Source organism: Haliotis rufescens, unplaced genomic scaffold (genome assembly GCF_023055435.1).
Source record: "Haliotis rufescens isolate VD_foot unplaced genomic scaffold, xgHalRufe1.0.p SCAF_15, whole genome shotgun sequence".
Classification (NCBI taxonomy): Eukaryota; Metazoa; Mollusca; class Gastropoda; order Lepetellida; family Haliotidae; genus Haliotis; species Haliotis rufescens.
In genome coordinates, this window is record NW_025963835.1 from 21,748,263 (window position 1) to 21,771,129 (window position 22,867).

Genomic DNA, 22,867 nt, shown 5'->3' on the forward strand with positions numbered 1-22,867 from the left:
ATATATATTAACAAATCCTTCCAGATAAAACAAATTACACTCTATATATATATAGTTAATAATGCATAATTAATAAAATATAGATAGCATACCTCGTCTCAGGGACGCAGGCTGGAAACTCTCTTATAGAGATGTGCAGTGAAATAGCCCTGCACAAATAAGTATACTACATATAAATATATTACATAGCCACAGTTACACTAGCGTGTATGGAATACAAGCATTATAAATTCTACAAAATACTATACATATATACATAATACATATACATATATCACTATTAACCAGTTTAAATCTATTTTATAAAATTTACATTTGGCTATTATCTCAGTCAAATACACAGTTAAGTTGAATTAAGAATACATTACAATGTCATAATACAATGCTAGCCAAAATACTATATCAAACAACAATGATTGAAATACATAACCTAAGCTTCCAGATAAATAAAGTAATAATTAAATGAACTTACCCTATATGATTCAGTGTAGAGAACGTGTTGAGAAAATATGTGCTGACTGACCAGTAGAAGTGTGATCAGTGTCCCAGAATAATTGCAGAGAACATGCAACAAAGCTAGATCAGAAATAGCACCTAATCACAGGCCAAGCCTGTGACCGACCCATTGACAATAGCCAAGAAAGAAATGGCTGAACTACCCAAGCTATATACAGAACTAGCTTACCTGTGAATTAGTAGATTTGTGCAAGTGCTGAAGTTAACACAATTATTTAGTAAAATAAATGTTAAATATTTAGGTAAGCTTATTAATTTAATTCATGTTTGGTTACTATGATGATACTACTATAAAGGGAATAAGCTCGTCGAGGAACCTAAGGAGGACAGTGTACAGAATTCACAATATAATATCATCCAGCAGAACAAGCCTCCCATGCGACAGCTTAGATCCTACTCTCACGCTGACTCTAGGGGACAGTCGAGCTAGGGGTGTGGTCAGGGCCGAGTAAGAGACAATGTACATACTTCTAGTGGTTGTAGGACGTTTCATCAAGAATCTGTGGACTTATTTGACAATCAACCTGTAAGTAAGAAAAATCTTGTGAAATTTATATTTTGGAATATTTCTGGAATTTGGAGTAAATTAAGTGACTCTGACTACTGTAGCTATGTACAAAACTTTGACATCATTGGAATTACAGAAACATGGTGTAAGGATCTCAATTTAGGTCATGTTTTTCAAAATTATGAAATCATTAACAAAGAGGCAGATAAATTATGATCTTATGGCAGACTTTCTGGTGGCATTTTAGTTATGGCTAGGAAAGAATTAAATATGTAAAATGGACAAAAACTTCTGAAAATGCAATTTTCCTACTGTTTGACAAACAACTTTTTGGAACAGAATTAGATTTGCTTTATGCTTGTGTGTACATACACCCAGAGAGTTCCTCATGGTATGATAAATTTAGTTCTAATTGGAAAAATGGTGTCACTCTTTTTCAAGAGAAACTACTTACAATATTATCAGAATTTGATGATGTACATGTATTATGTGGTGGTAATTTCAATGCCAGAACTGGAACTAAATCTGACTTTGTTGAAGATGACATAATAGAGTATACTGAAAATCATAATTACTTCATGTCTGATCTTATATCGGATTACTTCAATCTTGAACGCTTTTCTCTAGATAGAGTTTTAAACAGTTTTCGAAAATGTTTAACTGATTTATGTTCAGTTCTGAATATTCATATCATGAATGGAAGATGTGGTAGAGATAAAAACGTCGGTGACTTTACTTTTATTGGTGTAAATGGTACCAGTGTAATTGACTATATTATAGCCTCTTCTCCATTATTTGACAATGTTGCAGACTTTGGTGTAGAATCGCGATCAGATTCAGTTCACCTTCAGGTTACTATGACATTAAGAGTACCCAAAACACACAAACCCTCAAAACCAAGGAATGATCAGGCTACTAAATCTTTCAAGTTTGTCTGGGATAATGACAAATCACAAAATTTTAGAGATCAACTCTTTTCTGACCAAGTTCAAGATTTACTTGATAAATCAGTAAATACAGCATTGTCCAATATTGATGTAAGTATTAATTACTTAGTGGATGCCTTGAAATTAGCGGGCTCAGACATGCAAAAAAAGGTTAGAAATCCAAAGCTTAGTCAATTGTGTAAATGGTATGATGCAGAATGTGAGGGTCTTAAAAAGATAAGATGTAGGGCACTCAAAAAATTCAGGAGATGTAAAGATAAGGACTCACTTAGAGAATATCATAACTTAAGAAACAAATATATAGCTATGTGCAAAGAAAAGAATATTTACATGATAAGCAACAATCCTTAGAAAATAACATTCATGACTCTAAACTATTTTGGTCAGAACTGAAAAGTCTAAGCAAACATCAAAAGACAAATAATATCAACATTAAGGATTGGTACATTTACTTTAAAGAATTATTTACTTTCACAGATACTGATCAGAGCCCTGAAAATCAGTTCCAGGAGTCACAAGATAATACTCAGACTCAAACAGATACTCAGTTTGCAAATGATAAACTGGATTCCCCTATTACCAGAAATGAGATTTTAGAGAGTATACACCATCTTAAATGCAACAAATCACCAGGAATGGATCAGATTATTCCCGAGTTTTTTAAACATTCCTCAGATATCATTGTACCTTACCTTGAACTTATATTTAATGTTATAACAGAAAATGGAACATTTCCAGATGCATGGTCAATAGGGATAATTGTGCCAATACATAAACAAGGTAATCTAAATAATATAAACAATTACAGAGGTATTTCACTGCTAAGTAGTTTTGGTAAACTATTCACAAACATAATAAATTAAAGGTTAGTGTTTTTGGCAGATACCCAAAAAAAATCAATGAAGAACAAGCTGGATTTAGAGAGGGCTATTCAACTATTGACAACATTTTTATCCTTCAAGTTTTAGTTAACAAATACCTCAGTGTCAAGGGTGGGAAACTTTATGGGCTCTTTGTTGACTTTGCCAAGGCATTTGACTCAGTGCAGAGACATAAACTATGGAACCTTTTAAGATCACATGGCCTCAGCTTTAAGATGAACAAACTATTGGGTAGCATTTACGAGAATATTAAGGTGTGTGTGCGAAACAATAATGCGATTTCAGAAACATTTATTAGTCAGTTAGGCGTATGACAAGGATGCATCTTAAGCCCATTTCTCTTTACTTTTTTCATAAATGAACTGGCTGTAATAAATACCAACTGTAATTATGGTGTTCAGCTCCATCCAGATATTACACAGATATTTTTACTTTTATTTGCAGATGATATTGTTCTCTTTTCGTCAACAATCAAAGGACTGCAGTGTCAAATTAATGAACTTGAAAGTTACTGCAATAAATGGAAGCTAACAGTTAACATGAGTAAAACAAAAGTTTTGGTATTTAAGAATGGAGGTCATTTAGCAAGTAAAGAATATTGGCCCTTTAAAGGACAAAAAAATAGAAACTACAGGATTTTATAAATATCTTGGTGTTTACTTCAGTAGAAACTTGTCATGGCATAAACATTTGTATCAAGCTGCTTTACAAGCAAGAAAGGTCTTTGTAAGTATCCATAAGAGTTTGAAAGTTTTAGAAACCATTTCTCATCAATCTTTTTTTAAAATATTTGATATAAAGATACTCCCCATTTTGTTGTATGGGGCAGAAGTCTGGGGTTTACTGCACTTTGATGCCATAGAAAGGATTCATTTATATGTTTGCAAAAAGTATTTAGGTGTTAAAATAAACACTTCCAGCTTGGTGGTGTATGGAAAATGTGGAAGATTCCCTCTCTATGTATATTCAAATATAAAAGTTATTAAATACTGGCTGAGACTTATTGACATGCCCTCATATAGATTGCCAAAAAAGTGCTATAATATGATGATAGTTTATGATAATAATGGGAAAAGAAACTGGGTTACAGGTGTTAGAGAATTACCTTTCAGTTGTGGCTTTGGTGATATTTGGCAAAACCAAAATGTGTATTCCAAACCAATGTTTATACTTTCATTAACCCAGAGATTAAAGGATACTTATTTACAATCTTGGACTTCATCATTGACTCTAACAAACAAATGCTTTTATTACAAAATGTTTAAATCAGAAATAATTATGGAAGATTATTTATCAAAAGTTAATGTTAAAAAATTTCGAACGGCTCTTTCACGTTTTAAATGTTCTTCTCACGACCTTTTAATAGAAACAGGGAGCTATGTAAACATTCCTCGTGAAGAAAGAATCTGTAATCTATGTAGTTTAAACTCAGTAGAAAATGAATTTCATTTCTTACTTGCATGTCCAGTGTATTTACACCTTAGAGAAAAATACCTGCAAGCTTATTATTACAGGTACCCTAATATTACTAAATTTGTTACATTGCTGTTAAATACAAAAAGAAGTATCTTACAAAATGTTTCCATGAACATATATTATGCCTCTTTATACCGACAGAACCTTATGAAAGAATAATCTTAGCTGCTTGGTATAAGGAAACTATTGTGTATATACATTAAGTACATATTTATAGATATTTGCCATCTGAATAAACTACAAACAAAAGAGTTAGAAATGGTATTAAACTACTAGGCTGTCATATGATATTGTGGGACGTGATATTACAAATGGTTAAGTATAGTTATATGTATATGAAATGATATGATGTGACATGACATGATGTGATATGATATGAAGTGTTGTGGTGTGATATGATACATGAGGGGATATGATGCAATATATTATGTGTATTATAGAAATTGTGTAAATACTGTTTTTTAGTGTACATATTATATGGCTTGTGGTCGTCCAGTGTTGAATAAATATTGATTAATTGATATGAAATAAATTGGCATGGAATGACATGGCATTATATGGTATGATATGATAAGATATGATGGGACAAGCTATGACATTACAATATAGTTGTGATATATGGTACGATGGTATGTATAGTATGTTATGATAATGTTATATGAAATAATACTATATAGTATGATCTTATAATAATGATACAATATGATATGATGTTATAGAATATGTTGTATGATATAACAAGTTGTGATATGGTAATATAGAAATTATGAAATTACAGGGTATGGTATTGTACTGTATGTGTGAAATTATGTGACTGCATTGAAATGCGAGGTGGAATGACGTGAGGTGATCTGGTGAGATATGTACAGAAATTGTATAAAACTGTATATTCTTCAAATTGTACTATAGGCCTGTGGCCTCTTCAGTATGTGAAATAAAGATTAGAACACGGGCCAAGCCTGTGACCGACCCATTGACAATAGCCAAGAAAGAAATGGCTGAACTACCCAAGCTATATACAGAACTAGCTTACCTGTGAATTAGTAGATTTGTGCAAGTGCTGAAGTTAACACAATTATTTAGTAAAATAAATGTTAAATATTTAGGTTAGCTTATTAATTTAATTCATGTTTGGTTACTATGATGATACTTTAAAATCTAACAATATTCTATTTACAAGCATACTGCTACATACTGTAACATTATACAGTGGTATATAGGTAGATATAACACTAGTTGATAGATGTAAACACATTTGAAGATACAGCTGTGCGTTTAAAGTAGATTTTGACAGCCCGGGCCAAGTCGGACCCAACACAAGCCAAACACTTCTGATAGAGACTATGTTGAGAATGTAGAGGGAAAAGGGCCTCACTTTGAGCCCTTTGTTGTCTTTAAATACGATGTACCGTGACATTATAAAGTGGTATATAGGTAGATTGAATAGTAATCTATAGATGTCAACACATTTGAAGATAGATTTGTGTGTTTATAGAAGATTTTGACAGCCCGGACCAAGTCGGACCTAACACAAGCCAAACACTTCTAATAGAGACTATGTCTAGGATGTAGAGGGAAAAGGGCTTCACTTTGAGCACCTTGTTTTCTTTAAAGACGATGCACTGAGACACTATAACGTGGTATATAGGTAGATGTAACACTGATCTATAGATGTAAACACATTTGATGATACATTTATGTGTTTAAAGTTGATTTTGACAGCCTGGGCCAAGTCGGACCCAACACAAGCCAAACACTTTTTATAGAGACTATCTTGCGAATGGAGAGGGAAAAGGGTTTCATTTTGAGCACCTTGTTTTCTTTAAATGCAGCGAACTGAGACACTATAAAGTGGTATATAGGTAGATATAATGCTAGTCTATAGATGTAAACACATTTGATGATACATTTGTGTGTTTAAAGTGCAAACACTTCTGATAGAGACTATGTTGAGAATGTAGAGTGAAAAAGGCTTCACTTTGAGCTCTGTGTTTTCCTTAACTACTGAAATATGAGACAATGAAATGGTAAATAATTAGATATAATACTAGTCTTTAGATATAAAGAATGTTAGGAACTTTAGAAGTACTTGGACAGTTATTAACACGTGTCGTGTCAGTCCTTTGAGATTCCCGAATATCCACTTGAAGAAAACATCCTGTGTTGGTTTAACACGAATTAGTAAAGGTTAATTACCTTAACACGTTAATTAATGAAAGAGGAGTAGTCAAAACACTGTCGTTTCCTGCCCAGGACATCATACCCCTACGCGCTAAGGTCGGTGAGAAGCATTCTAATCAAAGAATACACACAGTCAAGACACTGACTTTTCTACGAGACTCACGGTATGTAGTCATAATCATCAGTTTATTACATTGTTGACGGTGCATTTTTATTCAAACCCAATTAAATGAGCAAAACTATACGTTTGTGGACATTTGAGATCGGCCTAGATATGCGCGTTTCGTTTTATTATTCTGCAATCCATTTTTAGTATTACCCGCTGGCCCGGCCCGGCCCGACTTTTCTTGGCCCGACTTTTAGGCAATCCCATGATATAGGTCGCCCTGGACCCCGTCAAAATTTGTTTCTCAATCGCAAGAAGCCTCTATATACAGAATATAAAATTAAGGTTATATTTTTCACAATGTTACTGTACGAGTGTTGTTCGAGTTTCCTGTCCATTTTGTGCACCAAGACCCTGTGAATATACATGTACATGAAAACGAAAGTAACCGCAATGTTCAGATTTTAACAAGTTGATCAGTGGTGCCTATACACAAACGCATATAATTTACTGATATTTTAACATTTCACGCGATGACAGTTTAGGAACATTAAAACAGTAAAACTTTTTTCAAAATTTTGCATTGGTGCAAGAATTACCCACAAGGTTCCGCACTACACACTACTTCAGTATATGATATGCTCATGTACACAGTGTAGTGACCTACTTTTCTAAGGGTATTTCTTTGGCGAAAGTGTCTACTGCACATGTACATTCATGGACTACATCAAATGCATATATGAACGAGTGAGTGAGTTGGGTTTAATGGCGCATTGAACAGTATTCCATGGCGCGTCTGCTCCCTGCATGATTCCCAGCAGGATTTAAACTTCGGTCACTAGTGGCTGCACGTTATATCAACCAGTCTTAAAAAAAACCAGCAACTAAAAAACGCACAAAATACAATTAAAGCTCTCAATACTAGTCTATTTTATACCCATTGATCAAGAAATCATGAAATCACCCGCCGGAGGATAATACTATTTTAACACTCTGAGGTGAGGTGAGGTGAGGTGAGGTGAGGTGAGGTGAGGTGAGGTGAGGTGAGGTGAGGTGAGGTGAGGTGAGGTGAGGTGAGGTGAGGTGAGGTGAGGTGAAATGGGGTTTAACGTCGCGTCAAAAATTACTGCACTTATATAGCGACGTGCATGTACGTGTGTGTGTGTGTGTGTGTGTGTGTGTGTGTGTGTGTGTGTGTGTGTGTGTGTGTGGCTGCTTGTACTAGTCCGGACTGATGCCGATTTATAGTGCTAGCTCGCTGAGATACCATCCGAGCCGACCAGTACTTGTTTTAGCCCCTTAATGCCGAGTTCCATCTTCAAGTTCCATCTTTTAACGTCTTTGGGTAGGGCGGACGCTCTACCACAAGACCACGGAGGCGGTCTCTGTGAGTTATGTATATGATGAGTGAAATCATGAATACCTTCTTGGTTCTTATGAACACTTGGATATAACACATCTTCCAGTTTGTAACATGCCTGTGAAGGGATGAGATTTCGAAGTTTAGGTGGGAGTCTATGCTTCTTGAAGCTGATCCATTGTTTCCCAACTATGCCTTTGCTCATGGAATGCTTAACATGTACATTACACACATATAACCATTGCCTCACGACACATCACAATAAAAGAAATTGATACCAGTTCATATATCATGTTCATTATCATTATGTCTTTTCGCAGACAAACATGTCGGATCTCGTGTCAGTGGCTGCGATCAAGGATCTTCTGACAGAGTGTCCAATATGTATAGAACACTTTGATGAGTCAACACGAATTCCTCGTCGTATGCCATGTTGTGTACAGTCAATATGTCAGCCCTGTCTGGAAACCTACACCAGAGGTGCTGCAACCCTATCCTGCCCCATGTGTCGACGCCGACATAATCTGCCTGGAGGGGTGAAATCTCTGCCAAAAGAGACTCTCATCCTGAAGACTCTGGACTACCTCAAGATCCAGAAAGGTCTCCATCTTCCATGTACAGATTGCCCTGACAAGGAAACAGCTGTAGCCCAGTGTGACAACTGTGGAACATTTTTATGTTCCCTTTGCTTAAGTGCTCATAAACGGAATACGGTATCAAAGGCCCACACTATAAATACCTTTGATGAAATGAAGGGCCGACCTGTGCAGAGCTTTCGTCGTCTACATCAGTGTAGTCAGCACCAACAACCTCTACAGTTCTACTGCTACACTTGTGATAAGGTTGTCTGTGTGTCCTGCACTGTAGTAGATCACAAAGAAGGGAAGGGACACAACGTCGTGTCCGTGAATGAAGCACACCAAGCAAAGGCGAAGACTACAAATGATGTTTTAGGAAAGATGGAGGAGAAGACAAAGAGGCTGTGCGAAACGGAGTCAGCCCTTCAAAAGAAGATAGAGAACATCAAATTGTCAATGAGGTTAGCACGAGATGATATCAACAAAATCTTTGACAATCTGATCGAGGGGCTGAATCAAAGAAGAACAATCCTTCTATCAGATGTTGAGGGGAAATCTACTAAGAATCTGAAGCTAACAGAGGAGGCCTTGGATTCGACAAGACTACTGCTGACTAAAGTGAAATCTTCTTCCGAATACATGCGACAGATGCGCAGCAAAGCTGACAAAGTGGAAGATCTACAAGTAATGGGGTCTTCTGAGGCCTCTTTGAAATCCATGTTCAAGGAGTCACCAAAGGAAATACCCTTTGACAGGACTGGAGTAATTTTTGTTCAAGCAAACGTAAAACATCTTCAGGATACTATCAAGGTGGCAGGAATGGTCAGATCAGTTACGTTCTCCCCAACAGAGAGGCCGAATAGTGTGCCAGATACTGTAGTATACAACGCCTTCACACTGGAACCTGCAGAGTTTCCTACAGGTAGGTAGTAAACTATTACATATTGTTCATCTATTAATATGTGTGCAGCTACCTCCTATGTATGGAATCCTGGAAGGGACTTTGTTGCTTTGTCACATTGTCGCCCTTACAAAAACAAGCAAAAGGTGTCAAAATTAACCAAAGCGCGACAATGCAAGAATACAACAATAAGACATTTTGGCTATTTGTCACATTGTCACATCATCGAATTGTTGCGCTTTGAACAATATTTCATATTTTACTAAAGGTCGACAATGCAACATTTTTCAATTTGAAAATATGTCACCTTGTCGCCCATCAAAACTGAGCGAACAGGGCGTTAAAATGCGTGACAACACGACAATGCGACATATTGATTTTGTTGCATTGTCGAGTTGTCGCCCTGTTCAATTATTGGTGCGCATGTGTTGTAAGTAAATTAATCTACGCATGCGTACAAATGGTTATACCTCTTTTCAAACTCCAGTGGTCATTTGCTAGCTCCAATTGTTCCAAAACCAAAATAGCAATGGCAATGTGAGTAGCTTTTCTCAAAGTTAAAAGAACTCTTTCATCGTTGCTTCAGAAAGTAGTTCATATATCGTTATTGTCTGTGTCATTTTCCATAAACCTTATGTGTCTTCACAGCAAGAAACAACGTTTCTATTTAATTTAATTCTGATCTCTGACATCTTCTCAAATCGATGGCCCTGTCGTTCACGTCTCTTACAAATGTGAGTGAGTGAATGAATTAGTATGGTTTTACGTCGCTTTTAGCAATATTCCAGCAATATCACGGCGGGGGACACCAGAAATGGGCTTCATACATTGTACCCATGTCGGGAATCGAACCCGGGCCTTCAGCGTGACGAGCGAACGCTTCAACCACGAGTCTACCCGACCGCCCCCTTACAAATGTAGAATTACCAAAAAACTGTGATCGTGGAATTGAACCCCAGCACCATACACTCAGGGATTTCCTGACACACTGTGCAATAACTGTAATTTAGTTCAAAGCGGCGTTAAACCACAGGTCACGTTAGATTGGTGTTTGTGTTCGGCTGCTTGGCTCCTGAGAGTTTCTAGGTCTTCAGTCCTGCTCCACACTGAAGCACATGCAACACATGTGGTGCCTCTTTGGGCAAGTGACTTTGTTTTTACGATAAATTCACTGTGCAGAGTGATGTCCCCTAAGCGTGCCAGAACCTTATGATCGTGGGTACGAATTCCCAGTTTGTTCTAATTAAGTGTCTTCATTTTTGACCTAAATCATTTCAGGCTTTTCTCCAACATCAGCTGACACGCAATGACTGTTCAGAGCGGCGTTAAACAATTTTCGTCTCACGATTTTCACAATAATGTTTCAGCAATGTCAATATTTGAATCATATGTACTTTTTCGGAGTCAATACATCGAACTTCAGATAACTGATGACCCTTAAGCTCACAGACTTAGCTCCTTCGCGGACGCACATATATGCATGCGCATTTGTAATTGTTGTACCTGAGTTCGATCCCTAAGAGCATTTCTTTATAACCATAGATAATGTTTTGTAAAAATCTCCAAAATAAGCAGTGACCAGTAAAAGGGCGACAATGTGACAACGCAACTTTTTGATTAAATGTCACATTATTGCTTTGTCACGCTTTGGTTAATATTAACACTTTTGGCATAGTTGTAAGGGTGACAACGCGACAATGTCCCTTCCAGGATTCCATCATATGGTATGTAATGTCTAAAGTGAAGGTTTTTAATGAAAGTGTTTTTTATATCTTACATATTTTAAAATTGCCACTATTTCCCCTAGCGGTGAAAAGCCGATTCCCTTCACTGACATACCCACTTGAAGCAGAAATAGAAGGGACAGTTTTATGTTACAGTGTTCTTTCTCGGAAAATTTCTAAGAGCGTCAAATGACACTTGCTCAAAAGTTGTGATCTGTTTCTGATGTTTATGAAAGCTGTAACATAATATTCTATATCCAATACTATCTTAACGTGTGAATAATACCTTAATTTACAAGACTCATCAATTCTCATCTGGATACTCTTTTTACAATCCAACAAACGATGCCTGAACAATTAACATCACCAATGCAAACGTAGCCAAATGCATAAATGTCGCGTAAATGTTTAACATGAGTTATGAGTTATGAATTAATCTTGAGGGCGTTTAATCTTGAAGGTATCAATGCATTTAAACCAAGACAATCTGGTTGAAAACAGAACTGCAGTAAGTACTTATATTAATAAGCTTATCATTAAAAAATCACGTTCATCATCCCTTAAAGTGCCACCTCTTCTGAACACCAAACCCTCGATTTTAGACAAAGTCCCAACGTTTAATAAAAAAAAGAAAATGAAATGTCAATTTTGATTTGCAGACCTAGTACGGTGTCATCGAATATACACTAATCATCTGCATATAGTAAAAGTAATTGGTCAATGAATTCCTCTCCAACAAAACATTCCTCTTTCCGTCATAGACTGTAATTCAAGGTTAAACATCGTGAATAGTCGAAAGTTACCCAACACTCAGGCTTGTCGAACGCTGGTCAGTGATTCGAAATAATCTGAAAGAGAGTTTTTTTCTGTCTTGACAGCACACTGGATCTTGAAGTATAGATCCTTCAAAACCTCCAATCAACGACCGTTGATTCCATTTTCAATTAAAAAAACCACAAGAGCTTCCTGTTTATCGAATCGAACGCTTTTCGGAAATCAACAAGCAAACAATAAAATCTACCTCGACATTAAGAGAGATACTTTTTGTGCTAAACACTGTAAAGTAAATATATTGTCAATTGTACTCTATCTGCTTCGAAATCCGGCCGGAGCTTCAGGGATTGTGTCATAAATTTACGCAAAAGTCTTGAGCCGTTCATTTAATATTGTTGTTATCAACTTTCCAAATACATCCACCTTATCAACTTTCCAAATACATTCACCAGCGTTATGCCTCTTTAATTATTGACATGATTAATATTATCTTTCTCATGCACGGGAAGTCATCACATCAGCATTCAGGAGATTATTCATACCATCATCATTTCAGTAATTGCACTCTTTAATAGAATGGCTGGTGATAAAATCTTGTTCCGCGTGTAGATTGTCCCCTTCCACATGTATATCCCTTAAATTCAACCGATGCTTGAAATATTCTGTCTATTGCACATTGCTTATACCTGGGCTGCTTGTCACAGAAGGTGAAGAAATAATATTGTTGACACGTCTCCAAAAGGATATTTCATTCTTGCTATTATTGACCAAGTCATCTATAGAATCTTCCTCATGCTCAAATTGCTTGTCTCTTCTGTGATATCATCCACTGTCATTTTAGGCAAAGCAAAATTACTGTGTGTTCAGAAATCTAATTATCGGATTGAATTTCAAAAATAGCACATTAGTGATCACGAGAATCTGTTTTTCACCAAAACATCAATGATAGTTCTGAAACGTCGCCGAGGAATCTGGACTCGTTTAGAACGTTTGGGAAAATACCCAAACACAAACGCCGAAGTGCACTTTCCGCCATATTGGATTATGTTGACAAAAACCACGTTTCACGTATGCGGGTTATGAGACGCCTATTAGATCACGTACACATCAACCTCAGCTGCGATACATGCATCCCTGAATTCCTCCTACATTTTAGAAGCATGTGGCAAATGGTGTTTGTCACCAATACAAATTATCGAGATGACATCAAGGGAAATAAATTAGGTGTGGAAACGAACACTGTGCTCGGAAAACTGTACTTGTTGAAATATAAACCAAGCAAAATTCAGATTTTACACTCTCCCATTTTGAGAGATCAGTTCGTCTAATTGATCAGAGAAATTCAACAGAAATCGTAAACGTTTCCGTCGTGTGTGACGCCATGACTGAAGCAAAGTCGCGCACAACGACGACGGTAATTATTTGCATTTCTGACACATTCTCTTGGTTACACTGGAAAACATAAAAAACAAATAACAGTACGCAGTTAGTCTGATTGTTTCTGATTATTTACATGACACATTTATGTATATACCATCCATCCCTCAATCAACGAAAATCCTCCTCTGAAAATCCCGCGTACTGTTGTCAGTGAACACGCAATTTTGTAGACGTCGGTCACCGGCAGTGATGTTATACGATATGTAAACATTGTTGTACATATTTGGTAATTTCTTTGATGTGATTTTGTTTAACTCAGCATCATGCGGCTTCTTTGATCTCATCTAGTTTGCACTATCACCATGGCCTTTGTAATCCATAGATGGCGGAAACGTTTTCAGGTTTAGGTGTAGGGTCACATTATTTATAAATAGTAAGCAGTACGTCGGTTGACGTCACTCATTATCGGAGTGTTATGTATTAATGCGCCACTGCGATCATGAGATCAGACAAAGTGCATCAATTCGATGCTAAAAAGGTGCGATTTTAGGTTGTGTAAGAAACAGATTTCTGCACGAGTGCCTGTCAGATACCATTTTTCTTACAACTCGTTGTTTCAAAACGTATCTAACTCGCTTTCGTTCGTGAGATACGTATGAAACAACTCGTTGTAAGATAAATAGTATCTGACAGGCACTCGTGCAGTAATCTCTTTATATTTTGTCGCCCTGCACTATGGGCCGTATTTACTTCCAATGACATAAGGCTTGGAAAATGATCCGACTCGTACCATGTTCGTACATGTACAGTACTGTGGTAAATTAGTCACTTGAACATAAACGGAATCAACCAGACTTGCTTCGTCTCCTTTAAAGGGGCACTGATCTTCAACAATTCCCCGGGACTGATTATTGCCTTTATTGTTGTGTTTTACCGTAAGTACCCTGGTAATATCCCAGAAATCTCGACTAGTTCGCGACCTGTGCTGCGCCAACAGTAAGCGCATTTGTCGCTTTTATTTAATATTTCACCTGAGCATTGCTTATTCTATCGTTTGTAAATGTTATAGCCAATGTGTAATATGACTAAAATTTTCACTTAGGCAATATATCAAACTTCTAAATATTCAGTAATTTTACAAACTGACTGACAAATGTATTATAACGAATTCAAATTGATGTTTAACTTCATCCCCAAGGTGAAAATAATAGGATTAAAACAAAACGAAAGTCAAAGTACATTTCCATATTTTTTGGTTCTGATCCTAGCGTAATTAGTCTGTTGTCATGTTCTAAGCGCTCTTGAATGTCTCAATATATTTTAGACAATTTGTTATTTAAATGGTCATTTGTAAAATAACTGAATATTTAGACTTTTATAAATTGCCTGAGTGAATCACATTTTACACATTAACTGTAACATATACACGCCTACAAACGAAAAAGGCTTGTAAAAACAACGAGTTGGTGTTGTCTGTCTTGCATGAGATTGAAAACAAAATGCAAAATTAGTAATTACAACCGGACAAAGCTATATGTGTCATATTAGGCAATGACCTTGTTTGGGGAATGTATCCGTGAATATCCACATAAAGGAAAAATACCCATAGGTTAGCAGCTGTACAAAGAAGCTTGTTAGATGTCACGTATTTTTGTAACAATCTAATATCTAAATATATACACATATATACATATATAATATTTAAAACTCTATATAGCGTTTCTTGATGTTATAACCCGAGGTCGTCTCTCAACTGATCACGTAAATTTGTTTCAGGTGTTTCATATGAGTGTCAAGTCTCATTGGTCAGCTTTAATAGCACACATGACAACTATGTTCATGATGGCCACGGTTCTTTAAAAAAAATCAGTGAGCAATCAAAAACGTACTATTGGCTAATCCGTTGAACAAAATACATGTATGTTGTTTTTACATAGGCATAGAAAACCTACCCATGTAAACACTTACTTGTGACAAATCCACTGTGCAAGTTAACAGTGATTAATCAATCGACGTATATTCGGTTAATCCTTTGATGGATGTTTTTTTTTGTAACTCAACTGATCATGCTTTCTTGTGGGGCTGTGACGTGCGTATTACAGAACATGCATTTACCCCCAGTTAAAACCTGGATTTGGATTGAGTAATTACCCCTGACACAAGAAATGCCAAGTTGGAAGTGTTGTCAGGTATACTGAGTGGTTCTACCACTAATTATATCTTTAATAAATTGATTAACTCAGCATCAAGTGAATGACGACAAATACACAGGTGTTGGTATACCACGAAGGATGGATGACAAGGGAGTGGCAATCGCATATAGACTATCCTTTATATGGTCTCCCTGGTGTTAGCCATGTCATCCGAAATCTAAAACTGCTTTCACTACAGGGATACATTTTAATTAAACCATAACCATCAGGGGTATTTCCCAATAATGACATCGGGTGGGCTTCCATCGTTCTTTTTGTCTGTTTTATTAGGTTGAAGAAATTAATTAACATGTGCCCTTTGTAATTTCGAAGACTTCATCGATCACAATTAACCAATCATTGTTCAGAAATGCGTATAGATATTGCCTCAAAGTTTATTTACGCTGTTATGGAAATATTTGTTGTCACGTTTTATTTATGATTCCCTAAACCGAAAACAAATAAGGCCACGTCCACTAACTGACCTCTCTGTCCTGATTGGCTGATAAAAGAATGGGTTGGGCTGTAGTTGCGTTATTGCGCTAAACGATAAACTGATTTTGGATTGTCTACAGTTTCTTTTGTGGTCAGGATTAGAAAGACACCATGTGAAGTCATAATTTCAACGTATTTATTAATAAGAATTACTTCATATGTAGCCTCAGGTACACATATAGAAATATTTTAGTGTACACGTAATTGACACTTACGTTTGTGCGGATGTGTTACATTTATGAACATAAACAAAAAGACATAAAGACTGTTCCCTGAATACATACTGCAAGTATTGATCGATAACAATATATAGTTATTTAACATTTCGACTAATAGACAGCTGATAATCACTCAATACTAAACAATGCCAGTTCATGCCAGTCTTTACTTTCTGGATGACGAATGAGTTGTATGACGAACATTTCTATAAGATCCGAAAAAAAAATTAGTTATGGTGTAAAATTAGATTCAATCATTGAGCTGGCTTGAGAATCAGACAGTGCTTTGTGTTGCCGAGATTTTGTTATACTTCAACACGTAGAATTTTTTTGCCACATTTTTTCGTACACCAACAAAATACTATCTAATTTCTGAAGGACATAAATCTATATCAAGTTGATTTGCAAGTCTATATATAACGTTATGCATTCGAGTTTGGTGATAATTTGCTGTGGATAACGACAATGTATTTTCGCATTGTTTTGTTAACAATTAACCAATCCATTCCAACGTCACCTCAAATCATAATTAATGAGGATATCATACTACATGAATAGGAAGTCATAGCGAAATGGATGACCATATCTAACATGTGAATTAGTCCCTGGGTTCAAGCATTCACCTGATTGTGTCATTGTCATGTGACTCATGGTGTACCATTAATAATCAAGTGCTAGCAAATATGATGAAAACTGATAATTTGACAAAATTTCGTTTCACGTCATGACTTGTTGTATGTCTTTGGAGACGCGGCATTGAGACATGACGACATTGCTATATTGATCAATATAATTATATATTTCATCAACGTGCGTTCACCTGAACAAAACAACCTGGATGTGTAAAAAAGAATCTGAAACTTATTCGGCAACATTGATTTATGTTTATATCATGTAAGTAGTGTCTTTGAAAAAAAATGAGTTCGTTTATTTTTTTTGATAACATAGACATTAATACTACATATAAAAAAGAAATCTAAAAAGTCAAATCTGTTGTTAATATCGGACGAATGTGTGTAATTAGAATGTGGTTTTTCTCTTCATTTTGTCTCAGTATTTTACATATTTTCAGAATAAAATATGATTAATTTTGTTATTTAAGCATTGACGTGCAAGCTCAGACGTTCATACAGTTTGACCCTTACTCTATGGAAGCCCATCCTCGAACTCACATAAAATGTCAATTTGAATTCTTATCATGTTTTTATTTCACTATTTTATACCTCGAAGGATGTGTACACATCTTCAAATAGTACGTCATGTTTACACTAGCAACCGTAAACCAACCAACCTCACAAAGTCACAGTTCCAACGGGTCGTACTACATTCACATAAAGAAGAAGACGTCTAAATGTAATAAGTGATGTAAGTGATGTGTATAGGGTATTAACGTCGCTTTCCAGATTATTGTACTGATATAGCTACGTGCATGCATGTATGCATGTGTGTGTGTGTGTGTGTGTGTGTGTGTGGCTGCTTGTACTGGTTTGGACCAATGCCGATTTCATTGTGCTGGGACACTGATATACAATGAGAGAAAGTTCCCTCCAGCAATCTTGTTTGCAGGGTTTTTTCTAAAACGAAATTTGGTTTGTAATGTCGTTTCAGAAATAAAATTTGGCGTCTTGACAAATCAGATCTTCTGTTCAACCTCAAAGTGGGGTTGAAGGACAAAGACATATATGTCTCTGTGGTATCCGGGGGATAACAGTCTGTCACACATTATCACGCCCTGTCAGCTTGACATGGTACGAACACCAACTTGGCGCACGTTGATGGCTGGGATTCCATTACGTGTGGAAGCTGAGGGACACAGTCCCGTCCAGTAAAAAGCATGTTGTACTTCCCTTTTCACATGATGATACTGTTAAAACAGGTACGTTCTGCATTATTTGTTTGTTTGTTGTTTGAATCTGCACCCAGCGGTATGCCAGCTATATGACGGCGGTCTGTAAATAATCGAGTCTGGACCAGACAGTCCAGTGATTGACACCATGATCATCGATGTACGCTATTGGGATACGATGACATGAACCAACCAAGTCAGCGTGTCTGACCACCCGATCCCATTAGACCTGTTCTGACCCGGATCTTCACGGTAGACCTTCTGCATTAAAGTAGTGCGAGCAGGTAGTACGTGTACATGGGACACACATACTGATTAATATCTTTGTTTCAGTGATGGAGATGGACCGGAGCATCTGTGACCAGGAGATAACATGTAAGATCTGCCTCCTTGACTTAGTGATGTTAAAGTATATTATTCATTGGTTTTGTCATTCATTTGTCTGTTGAGTTCGATAGGTTCGACAACTTTTGTGATCTAAACGAGCGTAAAACGCAGTGTCAGTCAATGTTAAAGTATAGGAGCTATGATAGGATTTGCGTTAGCGATGTTCCATTCAAGAGGTTCTTGGGTTTTCAATGTTATGTACAAGAAATATACAAGAGAGTGAGTGAGTGAGTAGGGATTTACGCCACTTTTAGCAATGTTCCAGCAATATTACGGCGGGGGACACCAAAAATGGGCTTCACACATTGTACCCATGCCATTGTATCATATACCATGGCATAACATTGTAAAATGTATCTGTTTGCCAGTGAATGAAATACATTATATTACTGTCCACAAACGAGCAGGCGACGCACTAAGGGACATAAGTCGGGCTGATTTCGATCGTTATATCAGCACGGCCGGGTTATTACACCCCTGTGAGCCAATATGGCGATGGTCATATCACAGGGGGGTATCACAATAACCAGACCCGTGTTACACCCCTGCCGGGCTGTTATGCCTTGTCAGTGCACTTAGAATGAGCTATTGATATCAGCCCGATTGGAGTTGGTGCGTCGTCTGCTCGGCTAATATTCCCTTGATAGCGTCTTCTCAACAAGGTGAAAATGTTATGGATGTTTATGAATGGATACATTATTTTATGGTATATGATAAAAAGGTTATTGTATCATATATATCGACCACCATTCATTTGGCCCTCGGGATGGCATGGGGGTCTCGGTTTGATATGAGGTGTTACATGAAAAATGCCATGTAAAAACTCGAGTTTCCACTGACACTGGTAATATGAATTCATTTATCAATTTGCTGCAGCTGCGCGCATATTCGTCAACAAGAGTTTTTGTTTTGTCTGTGCATATACGTGCCTGGTTGTATCCACGACACACCACAAGGTGTGATCGAAGTACACTGTTTACAACTGACCTATTTACCATTGTACGAGACTGCACACACCATACGAGGTAGTCATGTCTTTCAAGTTGTTATAATAACGAAAGTAGCAACTGCGCGTGTGTAGAAAGGCTAAGGTGGAGTGGTGTCTGTGTACGTGTATGTAGACGCCTTCTGTACATCTCTCTCTGTCATTTCTCTTAAGGTAAGAAAGTTAATCAGTCTGTTGATTATGACGTGTTGCTGTGTCAGGATCACAGAACGTATGTAATGCAGCAGCGTTTCTGTTGGAGTAGTGATTATATAAAGTTGATGTGAATGTCGAGTTACTTCCTGCTTGTTTTCAACATCTGAATGATATAGGTCGCGTAACATTTGTTACTCAATGACAGACGCAAGAAGCCTGAAATGTCGCTGTACCCATTTTTATACAGAATACATGTTTCACAATGTCACTTGATGAGTGTTGTTAGTGCTGCCTGTCCATGTTGATGGCAACTGTCACCGGGTCGTAAAACAAGTCTGGTCACATTCTTGAGATTTACTGCGTCGTCACCGTTCGACAAACAGCTTCCCTTTCCCTAATATGCCCGGTGTCGCCACCCTTTAATATTGACAGTAGCGGGTGACTTCGCCAAGGTGAACACTACCAAGCTTACTGTCGTTCATTTCCCGACGAACGTCAGTATGTCACATGATTACGTTGTCAATCGCGCGGAGACATACAGAACTACTTTAAGGGAATTCCTCAATGTAAAAAAATAACATTAAAAAATAATTAGGGTAAACTGAGTGCGACATCGATTGAATGATCACGGAATTTGCTTCATTTCATCAGCTGATCAACGTCAACAAATACAACTTCAATCCTTAAGTTAAGTCGGGCGGATGCCATACTCCGGTGTCCTACGTTCATTGTCAGGGAATCAGTGACCTGTAAATTTTAATTTCTAGTGGTTTAAATCGCATACTTCTATCATCCGCCGGAGTTTGCCGAGAGGTGACGACGCAACGGGCAATTAAGAAAGAGGTGAATGTTACGTTCACTAGACCATGACTATACTGGTTTTAAGACCAGTTGACATCAACACACGGATATAACAAATCTTTCTGACATTTTGATAAACCACATGATGGGAACATTCAGTGAAGCTTCTTTTTTCAAATTTAAGCATTTGTGTAAGACCTGCCCACTTGGTTAAGTACACACTACTTCACTACACGACATGCTGTATGTAAGCAGTGTACTGCCCTACCTTTCTATGGCATGGAGTATTTCTTTTACGAAAGTAGCTTCTGTGCATGAACACTCATTGAGTACACTCAAACTCATATATGTACGAGCTCATGCCACCGAACAGTATTCCATTTATATCACGACGTGTCTGCTTAATGTGGGAGGAAACCCACGAACACGGGTATGGTGCTGGCATACCTAAAAACATAATCAGGGCGAAGCGGGTTTCGAAAAAAACGATCATGACTAAAGGACACAACTGTGTACAGTGAAAACCGGTGCCTTAGACGACTGGGCCACCCGTGTCCTCCATACATGTACTTGTGGTTCGACCTTTTCTATTGTTATTCCCGAGGTGATATGGGACACAGGCTGCTCAGCTCTCCACATTGCTGAAACCAGAATCGGCGGTTCGAATCTAATATTTGCTCCTGTTATGATTCTAAGTTTGTCAGCACCCCTTTCATGCACGTGAGTTTCTCTATTGGGTACGTTACTTCGAACTTTCCTCCCAAATTAAGCTGACATGTCGGTAAATACTTGAACTACAGTGAGTAGAGTAAGCCCAACATCACTCTCACATGGGTTAAAATAATACATAGCTTTACACATAGCAAAAGTGATATACCCGAAAGAGAAACATGTATATGAGGAGTGGAATTCTGAATCCTAGTCTGTAACATTCGTGTGAAGGGATGAGATGCGTATGTGTAGGTGGGAGTCTATGCTTCGGGAAATTGATCACATATATAACCACTGTCTCACGACACTTTCAAATTCATAATATATGTTGATATCCATCACAATCATGTAAGAAATTGATTTCATTTAATTCAACATGGTCGTGATGATTGTCTTTTGCCAGACATCATGTCGGATCTTGTCTCAGTGGCTGCGATCAAGGATCTTCTGACAGAGTGCCCAATATGTACAGAACACTTTGATGACGCAACACGAATTCCTCGTCGTATGCCATGTTGTGTACAGTCTATATGTCAGCTCTGTCTGGAAACCTACACTGGAGGTGCTGCAACCCTATCCTGCCCCATGTGTCGACACCGACATAATCTGCCTGGTGGGGTGAAATCTCTGCCCAAAGAGACTCTCATCCTGAAGACTCTGGACTACCTCAAGATCCAGAAAGGTCTCCATCTGCCATGTACAGATTGCCCTGACAAGGAAACAGCTGTAGCCCAGTGTGACAACTGTGGAACATTTTTATGTTCTCTTTGCTTAAGTGCCCATAAACGGAATATGGTAACAAAAGCCCACACTATAAATACCTTTGATGAAATGAAGGGCCGACCTGTGCAGAGTTTTCGTCGTCTACATCAGTGTAGTCAGCACCAACAACCTCTACAGTTCTACTGCCACACTTGTGACAAGGTTGTCTGTGTGTCCTGCACTGTAGTGGATCACAAAGAAGGGAAAGGACACAACGTCGTGTCCGTGGATGAAGCACACCAAGGAAAGGCGAAGTCCACAAATGATGTTTTAGGAAAGATAGAAGAGAAGACAAAGAGACTGAGCGAAACGGAGTCAGCCCTTCAAAAGAAGATAGAGAACATAAAATTGTCAATGAGGGTAACCAGAGATGATATCAATGAAATCTTTGACAACCTGACTGATAGGCTGAATCAAAGAAGAACAATCCTTCTATCAGATGTTGAGGGGAAATCTGCTGAGAATCTGAAGCTAACAGAGGAGGCCTTGGATTCGACAAGACTACTGCTGACTAAAGTGAAATCTTCTTCTGAATACATGCGACAGATGCGCAGCAAAGCTGACAAGGTGGAAGATCTACAAGTAATGGGATCATCTGAGGCCTCATTGAACTACATGTTGAAGGAGTCACCAAAGGAAATACCCTTTGACAGGACTGGAGTCACTTTTGTTCAAGCAAACGTAAAACATCTGCAGGATACTATCAAGGTGGCAGGAATGGTCAGATCAGTTACGTTCTCCCCAACAAAGAGGCCGAATGTTGTGCCAGATACAGCAGCATACAACGCCATCATACTGGAACCTGCAGAGTTCCCTACAGGTAGGTAGTAAACTATTACATATTGTTCATCTATTTATCATATGTGCAGCTACCTCCTATGTATGGAATCCTAGAATGGACATTGTTGCTTTGTCACATTGTCGGCCTTACAAAAACAAGCAAAAGGTGTCAAAATTAACCAAAGCGTGACAATGCAATAAT

General features: G+C 37.6%; 1 protein-coding gene across 2 annotated transcripts in view; it reads left to right on the forward strand.

The window, feature by feature from the left end:
• Positions 1-22,867, forward strand: part of LOC125371693 — a 32,055-nt gene that overhangs the window by 1,446 nt on the left and 7,742 nt on the right. For both annotated transcript variants that reach the window (XM_048396300.1, XM_048396301.1), the window contains exons 2-4: positions 8,296-9,475; positions 18,417-18,458; positions 21,527-22,705. In XM_048396300.1, coding sequence (XP_048252257.1) covers positions 8,296-9,475; positions 18,417-18,458; positions 21,527-22,705 — 2,401 coding nt within the window. The remainder of the gene's footprint in view (positions 1-8,295; positions 9,476-18,416; positions 18,459-21,526; positions 22,706-22,867) is intronic.